The sequence below is a fragment of the Corvus brachyrhynchos genome, unplaced genomic scaffold, assembly GCF_000691975.1.
Source record: "Corvus brachyrhynchos isolate BGI_N302 unplaced genomic scaffold, ASM69197v1 scaffold69, whole genome shotgun sequence".
Taxonomy (NCBI): domain Eukaryota; kingdom Metazoa; phylum Chordata; class Aves; order Passeriformes; family Corvidae; genus Corvus; species Corvus brachyrhynchos.
The window spans coordinates 6,592,700-6,613,453 of record NW_008240228.1 but is presented as its reverse complement, the minus strand read 5'-3'; the positions used below and the strand labels follow the sequence as shown (position 1 = coordinate 6,613,453).

The following is a 20,754-nucleotide window of genomic DNA, read 5'->3' as shown; positions in this document are numbered from 1 at the left end:
AATGGATGTGCCAGAGCACTGAAGGCAGGGACTGTGCAGCCCCTTGGGTTATGTGGGGCGGTGTCCAGGGCAGACAGGTGTTTGTTTGCATGGTGGTTTTCCTGGCAGGCAGCTGCTTATTGTGGCTGTTGTTAGAGAGAACCTCAGAGGACAAAGTGGGAAAGGACAGAGTCTGTAGTCCTGTCAATGTGTTGATGTCAATGACGTTATACCTGGTATGTAGCAAGTGTTAATTTTAAACAGCTGTCTTTAGGTAGGAATAAGTTCTCTCATCCACACTCTCAAAATACAGAATGGGCATGTTGAGCTGGTCACAAGATTGGGTAAATCCTCCAGTGGAGGTTGGTGATGAAAGGGACACAGAGGTGCCACAGGCTGTGGGTGGAACACAGAGTCCATTTCCAGGGAGTGTTGATGCTGCTTGTTTGGAGCTCTGTGGTTGGTAACCCTGTTCTCAGCCTGCTTCCCTGCTCTTAGAGTGGATCAGCAGGGGAATGTGCCAGTGGCTTTTGGAATCCATCTCAAGGTCACATCTAAATACAGGAGAACAAAAGGGAAGGGCTGTCCTACATTCCCCCCCACCCCTGTCTAGGCAAGAGCAGAGTATCCTCTGTATGGCTTTTATACAATGATCCTGGGATTTGCTGAAGAGGTAGGAAAAAGGTGAAGTACTCTAAATGCTGGCTTAAAAGAAAACATTAGTTCTGGTTCTGTAACCAGCTCAAAAAGCAGAGAGTAAGATGGGCTGGACAACCAGGTACTTCTATTTTTGTTGGAGATTCTGTCCCTCTGCAAGGAAGGGAAGAACAGCTGTTTTGAGGCCAGCAGACACTGAAATCCAGGAGCACTTTTGTCCTGGCTCTGTTCCAGCTTGACAGGAAGCAAGATCCTCTGGTGGCAATTTAAGTTGAAGTTTTGGTTATTTTATACTGCTGTAGTGTAGCAGAGTGACTGGATGACAAAGAAATTCTGCCTTGATGATATTTAATCTGTCTAGTGATAAATAAAAAATAAGGAAGGCCTCAGGAAGGGGTTTTTCAAAGCATATGGGTCTTGATGAAAAGGTATATTTTTTTAAGAAAAGTTAAACACCTTTCTCCAAAAAGAATTTAATTTTTAACCTAAGAAATTATGCCAAGAGGGCTGTTGTTCTAGCAAATAACTTCTGGTGTGTTTTAGATGCTGAATAAAAAAAGTCTAGAAAGGGAGGTTAGTTTTAGCTAATTATAGAGAATGTGGTTTTTAAATCTGTTTTCAGGCACACTGATATTTAATTCACTAATGACTCAGTGATAGCATCTTGATTGACTGCATTGCTAATTAAACATTTGTGACATTACTTGATGTTTTTTTTCTCAAGGCCCCAGTGCTTGGTACAAGACTACTGTATAGGAATTGAAATTCTGTTTTAAATAAAGGTTTGTAGCCACCCATATTGCACTGTTGAGATAATGCCAAAACCCAAAGGCAGGCAAACATCTGAATTTTGGTTTAATGATCTCAGATTTCAACTGGTCTCATGACTTTTTGGCAGTTGATTAATAAATCTGAGCATGAAGGATTATCACTAATCCTTAGTGAAAAGGAGATAGTAAGAGTATTATGAATAACTTCCAGCTATTTCTTACTCTGTTCAGGTTCCTTGCACACTTTGCTGCTCTGGTGTCTAGTTCTCCTATTAAAAAATAGTAAATATAAAGAAATCCATTATGTTCAAGTAAGGCCATGACATATTTAAGTCTTATTTTTTTTTATCAGAGCCAGTGTGATATGACAAATGAGGAAAAGCAGATCCTGAATCAGTGGTGGATCATTCCCTGCAGTCTGTCTCTGGACTGTGGAGGTTTTGTATCTTAGCAGGTAGGGATGTAGAAAGTAGTTCAGACACTCAAGGAAAACAAAACAAGCATTTTGTTCCAAACCCATGTAACTTTCCCTTGTTTTCAGTGTGTTTCTGCAGTAGTTACTTGGGGGTGGTCACAGAGCTGTATTGGGCATTTCTCCAGTTAATTTTGTTGTTTGGTTTCAAGCCCAAAACAAAAAATGGACAACATTTGGATTTTTTTTTCCTTGGGTTCTGCCTGTTTGCAGTTTCTGAAAATCCTTAGATTGAGAAACAGAACTGGATGCATTTGAGTTTGGCAGGGTCTTGGGGATTGAGCCAATTCTCCTTAGCTTTCACTTTAGAACTCTGTAGGCTTTAAGTGGTGCCAAGGAACCATTTTCTGGGTGACTTGGCGTGTACAGTGCCATTACTGTCAGGAAAGTTTGGTTCAGAGTGGTGCTCACTCCTGTGCCCTTGCAAGAATGGCCCTGGGAGCAGCCCTTGTTTCATTTTTCCAGCTGTATTTACCATTTCTAGAGCTTATCCCAAAGTCATGGCTCACTTCTGACTCATTGTGCAGAGGTTCCCTGGAGTCCTGAGTTTTCCTGAGTCAAAACAACCCTTGGGCTGTATCTACAACAGCACAAACTGTCAGTTGTGTAATGATTAACACATTGGGTCAATGGCAAGCTGAGGAATTGTATTTACTTCAAAAAAAATTAATTTTGTCATTCACCATCACTCAGGGCAATAGGGTATCAGGACACAATGAATCACTGGGTTTCAGACAGATGTTCTAATATTATGGAAAGTGAGTTGGGAATGAGTCAGGAATTGTTTGGATGCTCTTCTCTCAGCTTTTAAGATACTACTTTTTAGACATTGCTTTTGTGAAATTACTACAGGCAGGAATGTGAAAACTGGGCTGAAACAGCCAGGAAAATTTGGTGAGGTCTAAAGTCTGTGCCAGTACCACCAATACTGGGAAGAGTAAAAAGGTGACAAACTCTTGAGATTACTTTGAAATTCATTTGAAAGGAATGGAAACATCTTTGCCCAAACATATTTAATAAGCTAAATTCTGGGATAATGATGCTGGTACAAGGGGTCTATCTTCAGTGGAATGACTTTGAAAAGCCTTTAGAAAATCCCTATTCATTATTTGAAAGAACACAGTTGATTAGAGATTATTTACACCTCTCCTCATCAGTCTCTGGGCCTACAACACAGGAATGGGAGTATCCAAGATCTTTTGGTTACAATTCTAAAATTAAAGCGTGCAAGAATGGCCCTGGGATTGACCCTCTTCCTTTGTCTCTAGCTCTTCTACTTCACCTTATCCAGAACTGGAATAGGCTTCTCATTGACCAGCTGTCTGGCCTGTGTTCCTCTTCCCTGTCCTTCCTGCCATGTTTTATTTCTGATATTTTCTTATTTGCTGTTCTAATTCACTGCTGACATCTCATTTCTCCTCTGCTGGAAGCTGCATTTCCTCAGTCACTGGTATGAGTACAGAGTTTTGGCTCTGCAGCTATTTTAAAAAAAAATAATTATTTAAGGTGCTTGTATTTGGAGGATTTGATTCTCTTGTCATTTAAAAAAATATTTTAAATTAATCCTTGTTGATCTGTAGAATAGGCTTTGTAGTTCAGTGTTTTTACACTAGATGTCAATCTACTTGCATATGTGGAAGTTACTATTTTATGCCTTCTAGATATTTCTCTCAGCAACTCCCCTACTAAAATGCTGGTTTCCATCTGCTTTGCAGGGGAATCAGTGCCAGGAGAAAAGGGATGAGTTGAAATATCGATTTTTCTTTTGGTGGCTGAAGTTGAACAGGACTTTTTTGCAAGTAATACAGCAGTTTGGGGATTGTCAAGTGTAATTAAAATCATTTATTTTGGTAAAGCTGGTTGACAGTTTTAATGGAAAATGAATTTCTAGCCAATGTAGAGAAGCTTATTCCAGTTTTTATTTCTTAATCTTTTCCTCTTTTCAAACACCATTCTTGCAGGTTTGATTGAAATGAGATTTTTGAGTTTACGAAAGCATTTCCCACCTTGCCGGTGCTCCAAGGAGCTGTTTAGGAGTAAATGGAACTAATTCCTGCTAGGAATGCAGAATTCAGTGAGTTAAGTGGAAGTTTCTTGTCACAGAGCAACTAATAATTATTAATTACTTATTAATATATAACTTTTCCTCATTAAATTAACCTCTTCCCTCTTCCTTTGTAATCTCTTCTGCCTCTTCTGAGAAGCCCCAGAGTATAAAAGCTTTTTTTTTTCTAGTCAAGTAGTGTTTAAAGCATGTTTTAATTTGTATTTGTGGAAGATGAACCAAGGTGATGTCTTGTGTTATGCTCTAATCCTATAGTTTTTTTTAAATTTTTGGAGTGTATATCACTACCCTATTAATATAATTTCCCAGGATTTTCTTTAATAGGTTAAAAATTCCAAACATCATTGAAGAACCATGGTGTCTGGAACTTTTAGTTGTTTGGAGAACTTTATTATTTAGAAATCAGTTTTAAAAGGGAAAGAATATATTCAATATTGGCAGTAAAACAGAGAAGCCAGACAGAGCATCATGGCTTGTTAAAAGAAAGTTATATAAGAATTTTAAATATGCAGACTTGAAAAATTTGTGCTTCTTTATTATGAAGTTAATTGCTGATGAAGAGTGAGACAGGCCTGAATTTCCTTGACTCAATCAACTTTAACTTGTTAATTATTGGGAGGTTTTTTGACTCTAAAATATTAAAAGGCTTTTTGGTGCCCAGTCCCACTTGGTAGCTCAAAATGCTCTTGAACTTCTGGAAAATGAAAAGTTCCTGATTTGGGATTTTTGAAGGGTTTACTGAAGTCCTGGGTTTTTGGCTGCAGGTTCCTGAAAGGTATATGGGAGAAGGTGACCTTCATAGTTATGCCTCATTTATTTTGTGTTATTTCATAGGGCTGCACATCAGTTCAAGAGACACAAATTTGTGTGAAACAGCTGCTAAAAGTGGTGAATGTATATAAAGTAATAATTAATGAAGAATAATTTGCTTTCCAAAAAATCCTTTTGATGAGCTGGGATGATTTGTATTCTCCAGCCAGCAGCAGTTTCATTGTCTGAAAGAATTTTGCCATAAGGGAAGTGTTTTGCATTCCTTAGCAAATAGAATCTCTCCCTGGATTCACTGAAGTGCCCTGAAGAACTGTAAGTAATAAGTAATTGCTTGGGACCTGGAATTCTCTTTGAAACTGGCTTTACTTTAAAAACATATCAGGAAAGGGTGCAGTTTGAATGTTGCATAGTAACATCATGGAACAGATTTGGGTCCTCTATCATTTTACATAAAAATCCCCAGCTTTAAGCTCTGTTGCTTTGGAGCAGCCTACAAAGTGATTTTTATAGAAGCACAGGAGTGGAAAGTGTACCCAGTTCTTTGATTCTCTTCCATGTTTGATATGTAGTTCAAAAGGAAAGCTTAGTCCTTGTCATCTGTCACTTGGTGTCCCCTTACACACTGGAGCTGTTCTGTCTCTGCCTCCTACAGACTTACTGGCAACCAAGGAACCTCCTCAGGAGGTTTGGGGTGGTACCCTCATTCTCTATGCACTTTTCCTGCCAACCTGCTGGAGATCAGCTCTGCAGAGAAGGACCTGGGAGGTCCTGGTAGACAGCAAGCTGTCCCTGACCAGCAGTGTCCTGGGGACCAGGAAGGCTGATGGGATCTGGCATGCACTGGAAGAGCATTCCCAGCAAGTTGGGGGGTAATCCTGGTGAGGCACAGCTGGGATCATCTGCACAGGAGGGGCAGGGAGCTCCTGGAGTGGGGCCAGCAGAGGCTATGGAGGGAGAGGCTGAGGAAGGGCCTGGAGCATCTCCCTGCCCGGGAAAGACTGAGGAAGTGGGGGCTGTTCAGCCTCCGGAGCAGCCGCAGCTGAGAGGGGCCCTCAGCCCTGTCTGCAGGGCCCAGGCTCTGCTCCGGGGGGCCCAGCCATGGCACAAGAGGATCAGGCAGGAACTGATGCCCAGGAAGTTCCACTGGGCAAGAGGAAGAACAACTTGGAACAGTGTGCCCAGAGAGGCTGTGGAGTTTCCCTCTCTGGAGATATTCCAGAACCTAATGTTTATGAATTCCAATCCTGTGCTGTGTGCTCTGGGATGGTGGGAGTGAACCACTGTCCTTCCCACCTGGCCTGTCCTGGGATTCTGCTTCTGCCAATGTTGATGCACATTTTGGCTGTTTTGAGCATAAAACCAGAGGATGTGGAGCTGAGGTATTATGGAGAGGTGCTGCTCTGCCTTGGTCTATGCAGATTTAGGCACACTGATCTTGTTCATACTTACTCTTTGCCGCATTAAACTCTGCTCTAAAACAATTTCTTGGTTTTCATCTCTCCTTTCTGCTGAGTTCCTAAGTCAACATTGTTCCAGCAGAGTGCTGGGAACACACAGCTTTCACTTAAGGAGTGCAATGGATTGTAGATGTGGCAAGGTAGCCTTGATTTGCAAGGGCGGTAAAGAGAGAAAAATGGGAGAGACAGAAAGATTTATCCACATAAAACTGAATGGGAAAGCTACTCCTTACTGTGAATTAAGTGCTCCCTGCACCCACTTTAGTGTCTCTGCTTGGATCTGGTGTTCAGCCAGGTTTCCATCAGAGTTGTGTGGCTGCTCTGTTTAAATGTGGCAGCTTTGAGCTGCTTATGGTTCATGTTAAAGCTGCAGCCACACAACCATTTTTGTCCCCTGTGCTCGTGGTAAATGTAATTGTGTTAAAATTATACATGCAGATAAAGGCCTGAATTGTTTATGCATAGTTTTCTGTTCTGGTAATTTGTTCTCCTTAGGGTTCTCTGTGTTTGTTTTCTAATTAATCTTGTAAGGGTTGTAAATGTGTTTAGGTGGAATAACAAGGTTTTATTTTGTGCTCTGTTGCTTCAGGGTTTGGTCAGTTGGTGTTTGCTGGTCACCCCAGTTGTGCATCAGTTGTCTGTCTGACAAAAACGTGTGTCTTTTCCTAATAAAATCAGTGATTTGTGTTTTGTGCAATGTAGGGAACTGTCATCCCTTTACCAGTTCTTGGGAGCCATCCAGCATTTTGGGTCTGTGGGGTTTGGAGAGAACCTGCTCCAGCAATTCAGAACACTTGTTCTCCATCTCCAAACGCAGGTGGAGAAGTCAAAGTTTCATTAAACAATCACCTACAACTTGAGTAGCTGGGCAGGTTTTTCTGTCTGTTTTTATCCTTTTGCTGCTGCTGCAGGAGCAAGGCAAAGCAGGTGATATTAATATTTAATGAAATATTCTGGATCTCAGCTGTAATTGTGTTGCTTTTTGTCTGAAGGTGTCACCCCTTGAAGTTCCTGCTGGATTTCTTTGTCTGAGAAGCTCAGCACAGATTTCATAAGCTGGTAGACTTAAACTTTGAGTTAGTTATATTACCAGTTGTTTGGGTGTATTTGTAGAAGATCAGACTCTTGGCTTAAAAATATTTCTAAATTAATATCCAGAACAGAAAATTATTCTAGTGGTTAGGTTTCCTAGATGGTCACTGAACTGATTCTTAACATACACCTTGAAGATGAAGGATCCTTAAGAAATTGACTCATCAATGTTTATGAGTTTTGGGGCTTTGTCTTCTAGTATTGGGAAAGGTAAGTCATTAAAAATGTCCAACAATTAAAAATGGGGTGGAAATAATTATTTAAAGCTGAAATGTGGAGTTTTATCTATTTGAGAGGGCTAAAAATTAAGGAGATGTCATAGTATTTTTCTACATACTGGATCAATATACAGATAAATAAGCAAAATTACGTAGAGGAGAGAAGGTTTTTTCTATCATGAAGTTGAAGAATGAAGGAACAGAAGGATTCACACCACAATAGTAGAGGATCTGTCAATATTCGAATTCTGAACTCTTGTTTCCATTGTTTCAGTAAACATATGTAGGCAAGCCTGTGACATCCTGTACTAAGTTTAAAGCCAAAACGGATGTTTTAATTAAATAAAAATCCTTTTTGCTGCTTTATATTGTGGGGGAAAGTTGTTCTCTGGTAGAGATGCATTTCTTTACTTGCAAGCACCTTCCTAATAACCCTTGTGCTCTTTGTCCTGTAGCAAAGGAGCCAGAGAACCAAGTTCTGTGTGGGAATTCTGAACTTGTAATGTGTGTTCTGGCTTTATTGGGGCTCTGAAGTCCACTCTTAGAATTTCATACAAGGGCAGGAAAGTGGTTGATGTAATTTGAATTATTTAATAATCTGTCAAGTTCTGTGGCCAAATGCCCTTGGTTGTGAAGAAAACTGAGGCAGCAGCTGTGTACTGGGTTGGTTATGGCATTGTGGGTGTTTAATGCTTGGGATCAGCATTACAGGTGTTCACTGGCTAATGAATTCCTAGAAGTCCTTGCTAACTGGCTTCTGACATCTGCTGACTTCCCAGTGCCAGAATTTCCAGTTTCCTGGAGGAGTTTGGTTTGCCTAAATAATTGTGTGTGTCTGTCCAAGGGGAAATGTGCTCTGGTGATTGGTATCCAAGAGTCTGAGGGATGGCTTGTTTTAAAAATGCATGTCTGGAATTGGAAACCTATATGGGGTTGAGAATGTATTCTGTGTGGAGTTGTCACAGTAAAAAATAGCTCTTTATATGTTTTTTTACACTAGTTATAAATGCAGGTTTGCCCTCAGTAGGATCTATGTACACAGTAGCAGCGGTTGTGCTACTTCAGATGTCTTTGCATGTGTGTTTGCTAATGAAAATTCCACCAGAATGAGCAACCACTCATTTCTCCAAAGACAGAAGGATTCAGCGTGATGTAAGAAATGGGACTGACTTTGCACTTGTGTCTTAGTGCTGTGCTGAATGAAATGGCAATTAGTCCTGCTTGTTGGGATTATAAAGGATGAAATGATCTTCCTGTGCCTTTGGAAAGACTTGCAGTGATTCCTCCCTTTACTGGTACCCAGCCTGACAGCCTGGAATGTGACTCACAGAGGTGATGTGCTCTTGAGCTCCTTCCTGATCTCAGTTACATCTGTGTGGTGGTAAAATCTGTCATATCATCATAAATATTCTTAAAACTCGGTCCTTATCTTGGAGTGGGAATTCCTGGAGGCTTTTAGTGCCTTTATCTGGAGGCAGATCTATGGTCTAACCACTCTCTTCATCCCACATGTGCTCTGTCCTGAATTTCAGTGCAGCTGCTGTGAAGTTCATATTTAACTGATATAATTTATATAGTGCTTGGACTGTTTTTTCTGGACAGCCAGGCAGCTTGTTTTTATAAAAGGCACAATGATATGAACGGTTCTGACATGAATTTTCTGAAATTATAATTTCAGAGTGGCTCCCCCAGTCCTACACTGCTAATGTTTGCAAGTCTGCGTAATTCCTCCTATAAATTATTACTTCTGTTGTTTTGCTTCGAAGGTGTTGGTGTTGCCAAAAACTGAAAACATCTTTTATTCTCTGGGCACTTAGAAATGTTCAAACCAAGAACAAAATCAAAGAGCCTGAGCTTGCCTTTTGAGAGGCTTTAATTCTAGGAATGCCTCCATGTGCTTCAGCTCCCTGCCTTTGGAAGTCTTTGTCACTGAAAGCACCAAGGAACTTAGGTGTTATTTTGAAATGAGTTGAGGGTTTTTTGTTAAATACTTGCACATAAATTTCAGTAAAATGAACCACTAGCGAGATTTGTGGCTTTCCAGGATTTTGTAGTTCTCAATTCACATCCCAACCCATGTAACTCCTGCAGCAGCCAGACTCCACGGGAAAGCCATCAGGAACATGTCTGTCCAGGCAGAAGGAAACTTCAACAAAGGGGGAAGGGAAAGAAGGAAAATAGCATAAATTACAGAAAACAAATGAGATATTTGATATTTCTTGACAGCCCCTGAAGCTTGAAGGAAAAAATGGAAAAAACCCAGGATGATGGAGTTTAGGAACATAGTTATGCTGTGCCAGTCATTCTCTTCTTACCAAGTATCACAGAATATCAATACCTGCTGTATATTAAGGAATTATGAGGCATAAACAACAAAATTAAAAATTTCTGCAGGACAAGGTAGTTATAAAGAGTTATTAACAAAACCTATTTGGGAATACTTAAATAGTATGAAATAGTCTTCCAAAGATGGCTTCTTTTGATTTTGGTATTTTTCTTGCAAGTGGTTGTAGTTCTTTGTTTAAATTTTGTAAAAACAGAAGTCAAGTCTGTCTCTTCTGTCATTATTGAAAGTGTTACTGTTGACTTTGGTAGAAATAAGATGCTGCCTTTAGCAGAATTCTGCTTTTATTCTGATTTTTTGAAGTCTGAAGCTCTCACTACTGAAATCATGTATGGTTAAAGGGCAGATTTGGAATGAGCAGGAAGATGTCCAAACCCATGGGAAGTTTAGGTGGAAAGATGAAGCCAATTACCCTCAATGATAATAAAATCCATCTGGTTTGTTTTCTGTAAGTGCTAACTTCAAGGAGGAAGTACCAGAGCTGCCTTGAGAAGGTAGTGGTTTGGGATTTCCAGTCCGGGTTTATTCTATAGGAAAGATTATTTAAAGAAATCTACTTCTTGATTAATTAATTTTATCATTCTTGCAAATAAACAGGAGAATGTTTTTAGGTAAACCTCTGAAAATGAGGTTTAATAAAAACAAGGTGTAGTACAACACTGAACAGCAAGAACATGTATCAGATCTCATTTCAGCATGTATTAAAAGCCTTGTTTAACAATTTTTTTACACAAAGAAACATTGAACTGGGATTCTTCTTCATGCTCTGATGGCTTCCTTAAATAGCTGGGAGCTTTAAGTATGTATATTTTTCCTCAGTGAGAATATCCATAGTGACAGTCCTTTGACCCCAGGATGGGCTTTGCCCTTGGCATGCTGTGGTGAAAAAGTCTATTTTCTGTCAAATTTTCTAATATTAATAGAAAATACAAAGCCCAACAATCAGATGTTGCAATGTAAACTTGTGGGAAATCAAGTAGCCTTGGTTAAGTTATATTTGGTTCTTTTATTTGGTATCTCAGCTGATCTATCCAACATCCCTCCTTTTGGAGTGGTTTGGGATCAGGGCTTGAATGGCTTCATTAGGGTGAGGTGTTTAATACCTGCCTGAAAAGGGTGAAAGGATAACTTCATGGAACTTGGAAAGCCAGGGAAAAGTGAAATTGAGATTAGATCTGCCAGAAATGGTATTTTGAATACAGGTGAAGTCATAAGAAAAACATGATACAGAAGCAATATGTTGAAGAATGAAAATTGTTTTCTGACTGTAATTGGAATACAATTCCTTGGGATATGATTGTGGAAAGGGGTGGTTGCTTCCATAAGGTCCCTGAGGGGACAGCCTGGCACATCCCATCCTGGAGCCCCTCCTGCCTCAGGCTGTTGTGTCTGGAGCTTTACCTTGAGGCAGAGCAGACAGAGGGTCTTGGGGGGTACATGATGGAAACAATAAATGATACATATCCTAGTCCTTGCTAACAAAGGGCCCTGCTTTCCGGGGAATATTGCATGTGCATGCCATGTATGACAGGTGCAGTGTTCTCTGCCTTGTAAACACACCCTGCTGGATGCACCTCCGTGCTCTGGTGTGCTGGAAACCACAAGGAGCTCTTGTCAAATCAAGAACAGAATCCCTGCTACATCCTTATGTTAATCTTTTGCTTCCTGCTTGTTGGAGCTATATCTGTAATACCAAAAAAAAAAAATAGAGCATTATGAAAAGTCTTGATAAAGCTCAAATTTTCTCAGCTTATAAAATGTAAGTAGGCTATTAGCTAGGATTCCACTTGGTGTTTTCCTGAACACTTGTGCTCTCTAATATTACATATTTAAAACATTTTCTTGTTGCTCTTATATTCTGAAATGTCTACAATGTTATATCACAGTTGCTTTAAAAAAAGCAGCTGGAGATGGGAGGTTAAAAGAAGGGGTGTAACTGCTTCCTTGGAAAGTGTGCAATTTAAATTAACAAATTAGATCACATAGTGTAAAATCAGGGGAAAAAATAGAGCTGAGCTGGTGGAATGCTTGACAAAAAAAATTCAAAACTCTTTTGCAAGCTAAGGATAAAAAGAAACCCCAAGTTCTTACTTGTAAGCCAACCTTGTTAGCTTGTGAAATGTTCCAACAGAGGCCTTCTAGGAAAAGGTAAATTTATGTACAGTCACTGCAACACTGGAAATGTTAAATATTGGCCCTCAGACTTGCTCAGAGCTCTGCAAGAGGATGCTTTAAAAGTGTTGATGCTCTTATTTAAGACTTTTATGATTGGAAATGGCAACTTCTCACTGAGCCTTCTAACTTGATTTTTTTTTTCAGTCTTTTAACTATCCAAAGAGAGTTGTAAAGTAAGGGAGACTTTTGAGGAAATTAGCAGAATCCCAGTGGTGCTCAAAGGAATTCACTCTAGTTTGGCCTGGCATTATTTTTAGTTCTTGCATAATAAATTATTCTTCAGTGTGAGTGTCTCCTCCAAGGAGATGCAGTGAGGGTGGAACTGTGGGTGGTGTTCCTCGTGGCTTTTTTGTCTGGCTGAGCCTTGCGGCTGGAGAACAGGGAAGTGTTGTCTTTCAAATTCCTGACTGTGTTGGTCAGCTGGGCTCAGGGCTCTTGGGCTTCTGCCAGGCTGTGTAAGGACATGGATTTGAAGTAAAGGTGAACTGGTCAAGTGTGATGATTCATTATGGCTCTGAAATGGCCAAGGTAAGGGTTTAATTAACATTTTGAGGGGTAAAGTTGGTTGGAGGCTGAAGTCTTTTAGTCCTTGTTCAATCTTATGTGGGTTGTGGGTGCTGAGCTTTAGAAGGAACTTTTCTTTTGTTGGTACCCCCACAGCAACAGTTCCTCCTCATTTAAGCTTCCTGTGGCCTTGGGTTTAGTAGCTGTGGAATGGGAGAGAACCTTGAGTGGCATTCTGTGTAGTGAGTGGGGTTAGCCAAAATTCCCAGTCAGCCTGAGGAGCCAAGTGTCCCTGTAGGGGCAGACAGATTCCAGGAAGAAAGCACAATGGGCCTTTTGGCTGCTGCTGGCTTCCTGGGATGTTTACTGCTCTGGGAGACAGGACACAAGCTTAACTGGAAATTCCCTTTGTCTCCTACTTTTCTGTAGGTCAGTGTGGACATAAAAGCTTTGAGTTACTGGAATGGCTGAATTTGGGTTTACTTTTCACTCACTTCTTTACTTTGGAACAAATGACCACAGTGTTGCTGAGATTTTTCTGATAAGATCTCTGAAAGAAGCCAAAAGTGACTTGCCTAACATGGCCTAAACAAAGAGGTATGCTGATAAGTTTTAATAAAAATATACTTATGATCTCATGTTGAAATGATTAAATCCTCCTTGAAGGTTACCAAGATGATTAACAGGAAAATGCACAACAGATCTTGGCATTATATGTGACAAAAACAAAACAACTCCAGGCTTGGTTTCTTTCATTGTGGGATAATTCCTCCTTTTTAAAGTAATAGGTGAGGACATTTAACACAGATCAGATACCAGTGTCAGAGTAAGTTTGAGTTACATAGAGCCAAATTCTCTCCTGATGCAAACTGGCCATGATCACTTTTACATTAAAAAAGGCTTGCCAATACCATGCAGAAGGTGATGATTAACATGTAAGTCACTTTTGTCAAGTTTATAAATAGAAGTGCACCACCAAAATGTGTACTTGAGGCTTACTCGGGGCCCTGTCCCACAATATCTGTAATATCTCAGATCCTGCTCATCTGCCCTTGCTGTTGACATCCTTTCCAATATACCTCGAGGAAAAGCTCATCGTGGATTCCCCAGGGAAATGCTGGCCCTGAGTGCAGCAGGGAAGGAAGAAACACAAACAAATTAACAACATTCATCTGACATCTGTGTTTAAAAACAGAGTCAAACACCAGTTTTGATTAACTACCTTTCTCCCCTTCCTAAAATGCTTCCAGACCTTGTGGGATGCATGGAGCAGCCAGGCTCCCACACACCTCCAGGCTGCAGCTCTATTCTGGGCCCCAGTGCCCACGCCTCAGCAGGTTCTTTCATTTCCAGCCACCCACTGGTTGGTCTGTATCCTTCAATCCTGCTGCTTTTGCTTCCTTGCTTTAAGTCTCTGGAGTAACCCCTCATTTGGCTTGGATGTGGTGGACTCTGGTGGGGCCATCCTAGTAAAGGGGTTAAAATTCCCCTCCCTTGTGCTTTGCCTTGTTCTCAAATCCCAGTGTTCCCAACACACATTTTTTTACCAGGGTTTTTATTCTTCCTGCTACTTTTTCACAACAAGAAACCCTATAAATTTTCTGTACAGTTACCTATTTTCCTGGCAGGAGGAGCAGAGGTGTAGGGACAATGGGAATGGCTCTGCAGTAAGTTTAGGAGGGAGAGGTGGGAGGTACCTTTATACAGGCTACTAGAGGAATTTTGGGTTTGTAAAAACAAAGGTTTTTGAGTAAATGTTCCTGGCCCTAAAGATTACAGAGCAAAGCTTGAAAACTGTGGCTAAAGTTCTTCCCGAAAGCTCAGAAGCCAGACAGCCATGAGAGAGAATTCCACACTTCTTCTGCAAATGTGGAAATATGAGGATTTATGAAAATTGGACAGTGCTGTTGTAGAAGGCAGCAATATTTTTGGAGGGATTTTTATAAGTACTTGCAAGCCTCATCTATATGCTGTCACAGATGTAAATATAATCTTCAAAAAGTAACATTCTCTGCAGTGTTTTATCCTAAACAAAGGGAAATTAAAGTGTAAACAAGCCAGTGCCATTATTTTCTCTCCCTTTAAATAAAAGCACACTGTTCCACTTCAGTGACACTGTGCTTCAGGTGAAGAGACATGGAACATATTCCTAACCTGTGCCTAGTTCCTCATGTACTAATGCTGGAGGGCATTTCCAGGTCCTTTCCTAGCACCATAGACTGTAAATTTCTCCAATATCAGGATAAAAGTATGTCTTTTTGCTTACAAAAAAATGAGCTATTGCAGGAGTAGTTTTCATGTTATAAAGAAATACTTCAGAGAATAATGCCAAGCAAGCTGTTTATTTTAGAGAGATCTGTTTTATAGCATAGACTGGAGTTAAAAAATAAATATTCAGGAAATCAGAAGGTCACTCTGTTGTTTTAGTATTCCTAGCACAGTGGGTTTTAGGGCTGTGCCAGTGTTATTAATTATTTTTATTATTAATAATGATGGCACTTAGTACTATGGTTTAGTTGACATGATGGTGTTTGGTCAAAGGTTGTACTCGATCTTGGAGGTCTTTTCCAGCCTTGGATTCTGTGATTATCCTGTGTCACAGAGATGAAGCTCCTTAAGTAACATTTCCAGGGAGCTCTCCAGTTACCTGGCCAGGCTCCATTCTGCCAAGTTAACAGGTAGGAGTATTTTCCTGCTTGGAATGCTGTGCACAGCTAGGCTGTTTCTGCACAGATCCAAACTGGAATGGTGCAAACCCAGCTCTCGAGAGTTGTTTTCCAAGAACATGTGGAGTGGGAAGGGCTCTGTTGCCTGGGTGACAAGACAGTGTCTCTTAGCAAGGTTTGTTTTCGTTAATGAAATGTTTTTTTTTGGCAGATTAAATTGTTTTAGAGCTCCTAGGAGTATCCCCCGTGAACATGGAGGTAAGGAAGCTGTGTGGTTTGGTTGGGAAGCTGTTTCAGGAGCACTGGCTTCTCCCCTGGACAAGGGAGGTTGTGTAACTCAGAAATCCATGACTATCCACAACTCAGTGGCATCGGAACATGGCCCAGAGTGACTTCATGGACATGCAGGGCTTGAGTTGGACAGGGAATGTTTGCAAGGGAATGGAATGACAGGACAAGGGGGAATGGCTTCAAACTGACAGAGGGCAGGGTTGGATGGGATATTGGGAAGGAATTCTTCCCTAGGAGGGTGGGGAGGCCCTGGCACAGGTTGCCCAAAAAGCTGTGGCTGCCCCATCCCTGGAAGTGTCCACAGCCAGGTTGGATGGGGCTTGGAGCAACCTGGGATAGTGGAAGGTGTCCTTGCCCATTGGGGGAGGAGGGGGGAGGCAGAAACTGGGTGAGCTTTGAGGTCCCTCCCAACCCAAACTATTCTATAAAATAAAATGTGGTCAGAAACGACTATTTGGAGATTAGCTCTTGTTCTGGACTCATTGGAGCAGTCATTTTGGGGATAAATCCTTTAAAACCAGAGTAAGCAGTGTGGTGTCCTCTCAGGAGTGTCCTTGTTTGCTGCAGACGAGCGAGGGGGAGGAAGTTTTGCACTCCTGAGGAGAAGTGGGAAGGAACAGTGAATTTTAACATGGATGCTATAAGTGACAAGCTAAGACTGCAAATGCAAGTAATTGTAGATTATCTTGGCACATGTGAAGAGATCTGAGGTGAATGGGAATTGAGAAGGCTGAGTGAAGCAAGAGGAGGTTGCAGAACCTTTTCTTCACTCTTGGTCTGGATACTCATAAGCTAAAACCATTTTTAAAAATACCCCTGGTAGTGATGAGGTTGGGGATGACATTTAACTTCTAGGAAATACTGATTTTCTGCTTTCTTAGCTTGTAAAAAATGTGCTTCTTCATAGTGCTGGTGACTGGGCTGTCACTTGAATGGGGAGAGGAGATGGCTGAGGAAAGTCCCCTCAATGTGGAGCATCTCAGTGAAGAACTGAGCCCCAAATTTATGAGATTCCCAGGTATTGCCTCCTCTCCTCTCTCCTGCATTAAATAAGGAATAAAACACGCATGTTCTGTAAAGAGTTTCCATGGAGCTGGGTTGCTCTAACTGGATTTTTGTAATTTGTGCTTCATCCTTATTCATGTGAGAGTCCGTGGAGTTAAGAATGGATTGTTTGCTCTGGAGAAGAGTTTGTGGTTATTTCTTCACCCAGCCGAACTTGGGAGTTGGAAGCACCCAGGGACAAATTTTTGTTGTGAAGGCTGGACAAGGAATATGTTCATTTTGGTTTTGTCTAGGATAAGCTCATCTTCAAAATGGGAAGAAAAAAGGAAATAGTGAACAAACAATCACATTACTTAAAAAACAATTTATACTATTTTTAGGAGATTAATTCAGTATTTCGAGTTCTTTCTTCTCACTCAAGGACATCCAACTTCATTAGAGACTTTCCTGCTAAATAAATAAGGGCCTTTTTCAGATATTCTTCTTGATATGAAACTGAAGGGACTGCTCTGTCCCTAGGCTTGTTTCCTTCTGTTGAAATATCCCCTCTGCCTTGAGGCTTCCAGCAGAACTGGGAAGTTGTGTTCTCTTGTTTTGCTCCTGGACTCCTATTCCTGTGTTATATTCCTTACTGGAAAGGCTTCATCGAAAACAGACAGGAAGGGAGGTTGTTCACAACATGCAGCAAAGAACAAGAGGTGTGAAGAAGTGGAAACACCTGACAGATATTTTAATTTCTCTATGCTAAAATAAGGCAAGTCACACTTGGAACATTAGATATCTGGGTCTGGTTGCTGTTTTGTAGGAAGTTTTTCCATATAGAGCCTCTGTTTTAGTGTTCAAGTCACACTGAATGCAAGTTTTGAACTGTCTGTGAGGGACTAGTGTGATTTATGGGGAAATTATTTGTCTCTGATAACCAGTGAAGCCCCTTGAGATGTTTTGCAGTGTTTTTGGGTGTCAGGAACTGTTCTTCAAAAAAATCTTGCATGTAGGGTCTCTAGCAAGGTGTGTTTTTATATCTCAGATGTTATACACTGATTTACTGGCTCAAGGTAAGTAATTTCTGTGCATGATCTCATTATAAAGACATCAAAATTAGGTCTCACTGCAAGAATATTGCTCAGCATGATTCTGCAAAGGATTAATTAGCATAACTCTTAAGACAATTTCTATTGTTTTCAAATCAAAATTTAAGTGAATATTTGTTTATTTTTAATACTAATCAGTTAGGTATCTATACTAACTTAGAAAAATTATTTGTCTGGGAATATATTTCTCCTTCAATAAGGTATGACAAAATACTTTCTCTTTTCTACTTCTGGGAGTTTAGTACAACCAAAAATACTGACCAAGTATTTTTTTGTAAATAAACCTCTATGTAAGCACTCACCTGCTGCATTTCCATGTTTGGCTATCCAGTTATCCAGGGTAACATTCAGTATTTATTACAAATCAGTATTGCTCTGACATAATTGATGTCTTTTTGCTGGCTTTGAACTCATTCTTTTCCGGTTCCCATTCTTTTAGTTGCCAGCAAGGGGCAAACTGGCTGTTGGGATTCTGTTTTCCCATCATTTTTCAGTTATCAGTGGTTTGTAGGTCCTTGCTAAAAGCACAGTATTGAATCTGCAAAGGTAGTTATACCTATTGGAATGCTATTAATAGTGTTTAGGAGGGATCATTGCAGTAAATCTACTTTAGCTTTTTTGTCAGCTGTGTTTTTATGTAATATTGTGTAAATCCTCTGGAAACACTGACACCTTTAAAGAGCTTAGTTTGCTTTCAAAGGGGAAAGGGAGGGAAAACAGAAAAGAACAGATTTGGGGTAATTTCATTATTGAAAGATGCTTTTTTTTATGGCTCTTAAAAAAGTATAAGTGAGTGAAGGCATGACAGAGAATAACCCCCACATGTGCAGTTCCTTATCTGCCAACTCTCTCTTACTTTTCCTGCAGGAAATCTTGGCTGAGCAAAGTTGGAAGCCCAAGTTCCCGCATCGACAAAACAAATTTTTCCAACGAAAAGGAGATTTCCAAGCTTGACTTCTCAGATTTCAACACTAGATACTAAGAGGAGGGAACCTCACTAAGCACAAAACTCTGACATTTCTGCTGCATGGTATTTTCTGTGCCTCCATCAAATGTTGCAAGAGCATTTGGATGCTTTTCTGTGCTAAGGATAAACATAAATGCTCCCTGTTCCCACCAAGTAAGAATTCCTGGTTGCTGTGTTAGACATCTTACACTATGAATGTCAACATTTAGTGTCTAAAATGCCAATATCTAATTTATTGCAGCTTTGAAAGACAGATAAAAGCTTAGAAGTGCTGCTGGTTATTTGTGCACAATGAGACTTGTTACATACAACCAGATGGTACCTAATCTTTACACTGTGAGTTGTATTTTAGATGCAAAATAATAATAAATTTATGTTCTACTGTTCGTAATCTCACCAAAAATACATAACTACAGAACTGGAGAGCACTGAGAGTGCTGTGTAACCACTGTTATAGACCAGGCTCAGTGTGATAATTAATTAAGTTATAGTGGTAATTTAAAATAAATGTGTTGTTTCAAACAAGGATTATCTAACCAGCTGTGGTTTAAAATTCTCTGTGACAATGCAGATAAATTGTTCCAAGGTGATGAAATGTGTGGCCTCTCATCCTGTTTTTTCCTTGTCTACCTGTAGCTTACATCCATTCTGACTATAAAGGGTGTTCTAATGTCTTTGCTTTTTTGACATTCTTACCAAAATTGAAGATTTCAGTGGTTTTCCTTATGGAAAATAGATGTGTGTTTGCCCCTGAGTTCAGACTGTGTGGTGGAACCTGCACCCTCATCTGTCATCTGAAGTCCTGAGCCATGGGCTTGCAATAAATCCTGGAAAAGTCTGATGCATTGTGGATCCAGTTCCTGTATCCAGCACTCTCTCCACAGGCACCTGGGAGTCAGGGCTGGGTCAGACCCCTACCCTCACACCTGCAGTAGTTGAGTCAGGCTTGGAACATTCCAGGAGACTTCATGAGGATACTGAAGCTGGTATTCCCACTGGCTGCTCTGTCCCCCTTCCTGGGGTGGGTGGTGTCAGTTTGGGCAGCTGCACCAAATCTGCAGCTCATGGTTTGAATTTCAGGAAGGAGATTTCCTAACTTAAGTACTGCACTTCTCCATCAGTGCAAGGTGTGCTTAGAAAGTTATTTCTGCTCACCACTAGATTGATTTTCTTTGGACCTTTGCATTAAGCAGTAAAATCTCCGTTCTAGAATTTGCAGGAGCTGCTTATGAATTGTTCTGTGATTATACACAAGCCCCCATTGTTGAAGTCGTGGTCAATAGCTCTTGTTCAGCTCATGGTAAATGGCAAAGTTCAAGTGTAGCAGGAGCTCAGTAGCTGTTCCATCCTCCTGAAAAACTGTATCCTGCCTAACAAAGTAGTTTACATTTTCCTTGGAGCTACCTGGCAGAAAATACCCCTTCAGTCAAAGACTTTCCAGCCAAGTGCTCTGCTCATATTTTGAGGAACAAGTAGAGAGGAAGGCAAAAAACAGGGGACATAAGATACAGAGGAAGAGCAGCCAAAAATTGTTTTGATGTGTTCCAGGGGTGGAGCTGGGTGCTTACAAGGACTTGAAAATTTTACACCAACTCCCCTAGAAAGGCAAGGCTTGAGGAGAGGGAAGCAGCCATTTTAAGTGCTCACTTTTTTGGGGGAGGAAATGTGAAGAGAGCATTTTTCTGTGCTGCAAGTCATGTGTTGCTGTGTTCCTGCAACCTAATGGAGCCTTGGCTGGTGCTGTGGGCATTAATCTTCTCATTTTATTTAATCCTCAGATTCTGGTAAAGTATCCTGAGTCCAAAGGCATCCCATTTGTGGAAGTACAGTGTGTACAGAACAGCAGAGCAGTGTCTCTAGATTTAATGAGAACATCATTGATTTTGAGGAGCCAAAGAATCCCAATGGTAAGATAGAAAAATAAGAACAGTTGGATAATTAGACATCAAAACTGAGTTGAGATTCCACTGGAATCCTTTTCTACCCCTTACTAATATCACTCAGTTATGACTGTAGATACACCTGAATTTTATTTTTTCAAAATGCAGTGCAGCAAGAATGTATGATGTGTAGGCCAGCTTCATTCTTGCTGTAAGTGGAAATAGTTTCCGTGAAAGAGTTTTTATTTAAATAAAAAAGGTTTCTATCTGTAGTTTCTATTCTGTTCTCCTAATAGTTTCTATCTAAAAAGGGCTGAGACTTGGAAATAAATAGTGGGAACAGACTTTCA

General features: G+C 40.5%; 1 protein-coding gene across 1 annotated transcript in view; it reads left to right on the top strand.

Annotated features, from left to right (window-relative positions):
* The window catches only part of ACYP2 (acylphosphatase 2), a 32,658-nt gene extending 13,293 nt beyond the window's left edge, over positions 1 to 19,365 (top strand). Inside the window, exon 3 of the mRNA XM_017745315.1 lies at positions 18,425 to 19,365. Within this exon, the coding sequence (XP_017600804.1) occupies positions 18,425 to 18,539 (115 nt within the window). The 3' untranslated portion in view covers positions 18,540 to 19,365. The remainder of the gene's footprint in view (positions 1 to 18,424) is intronic.
* Positions 19,366 to 20,754: the final 1,389 nt, after the last annotated feature.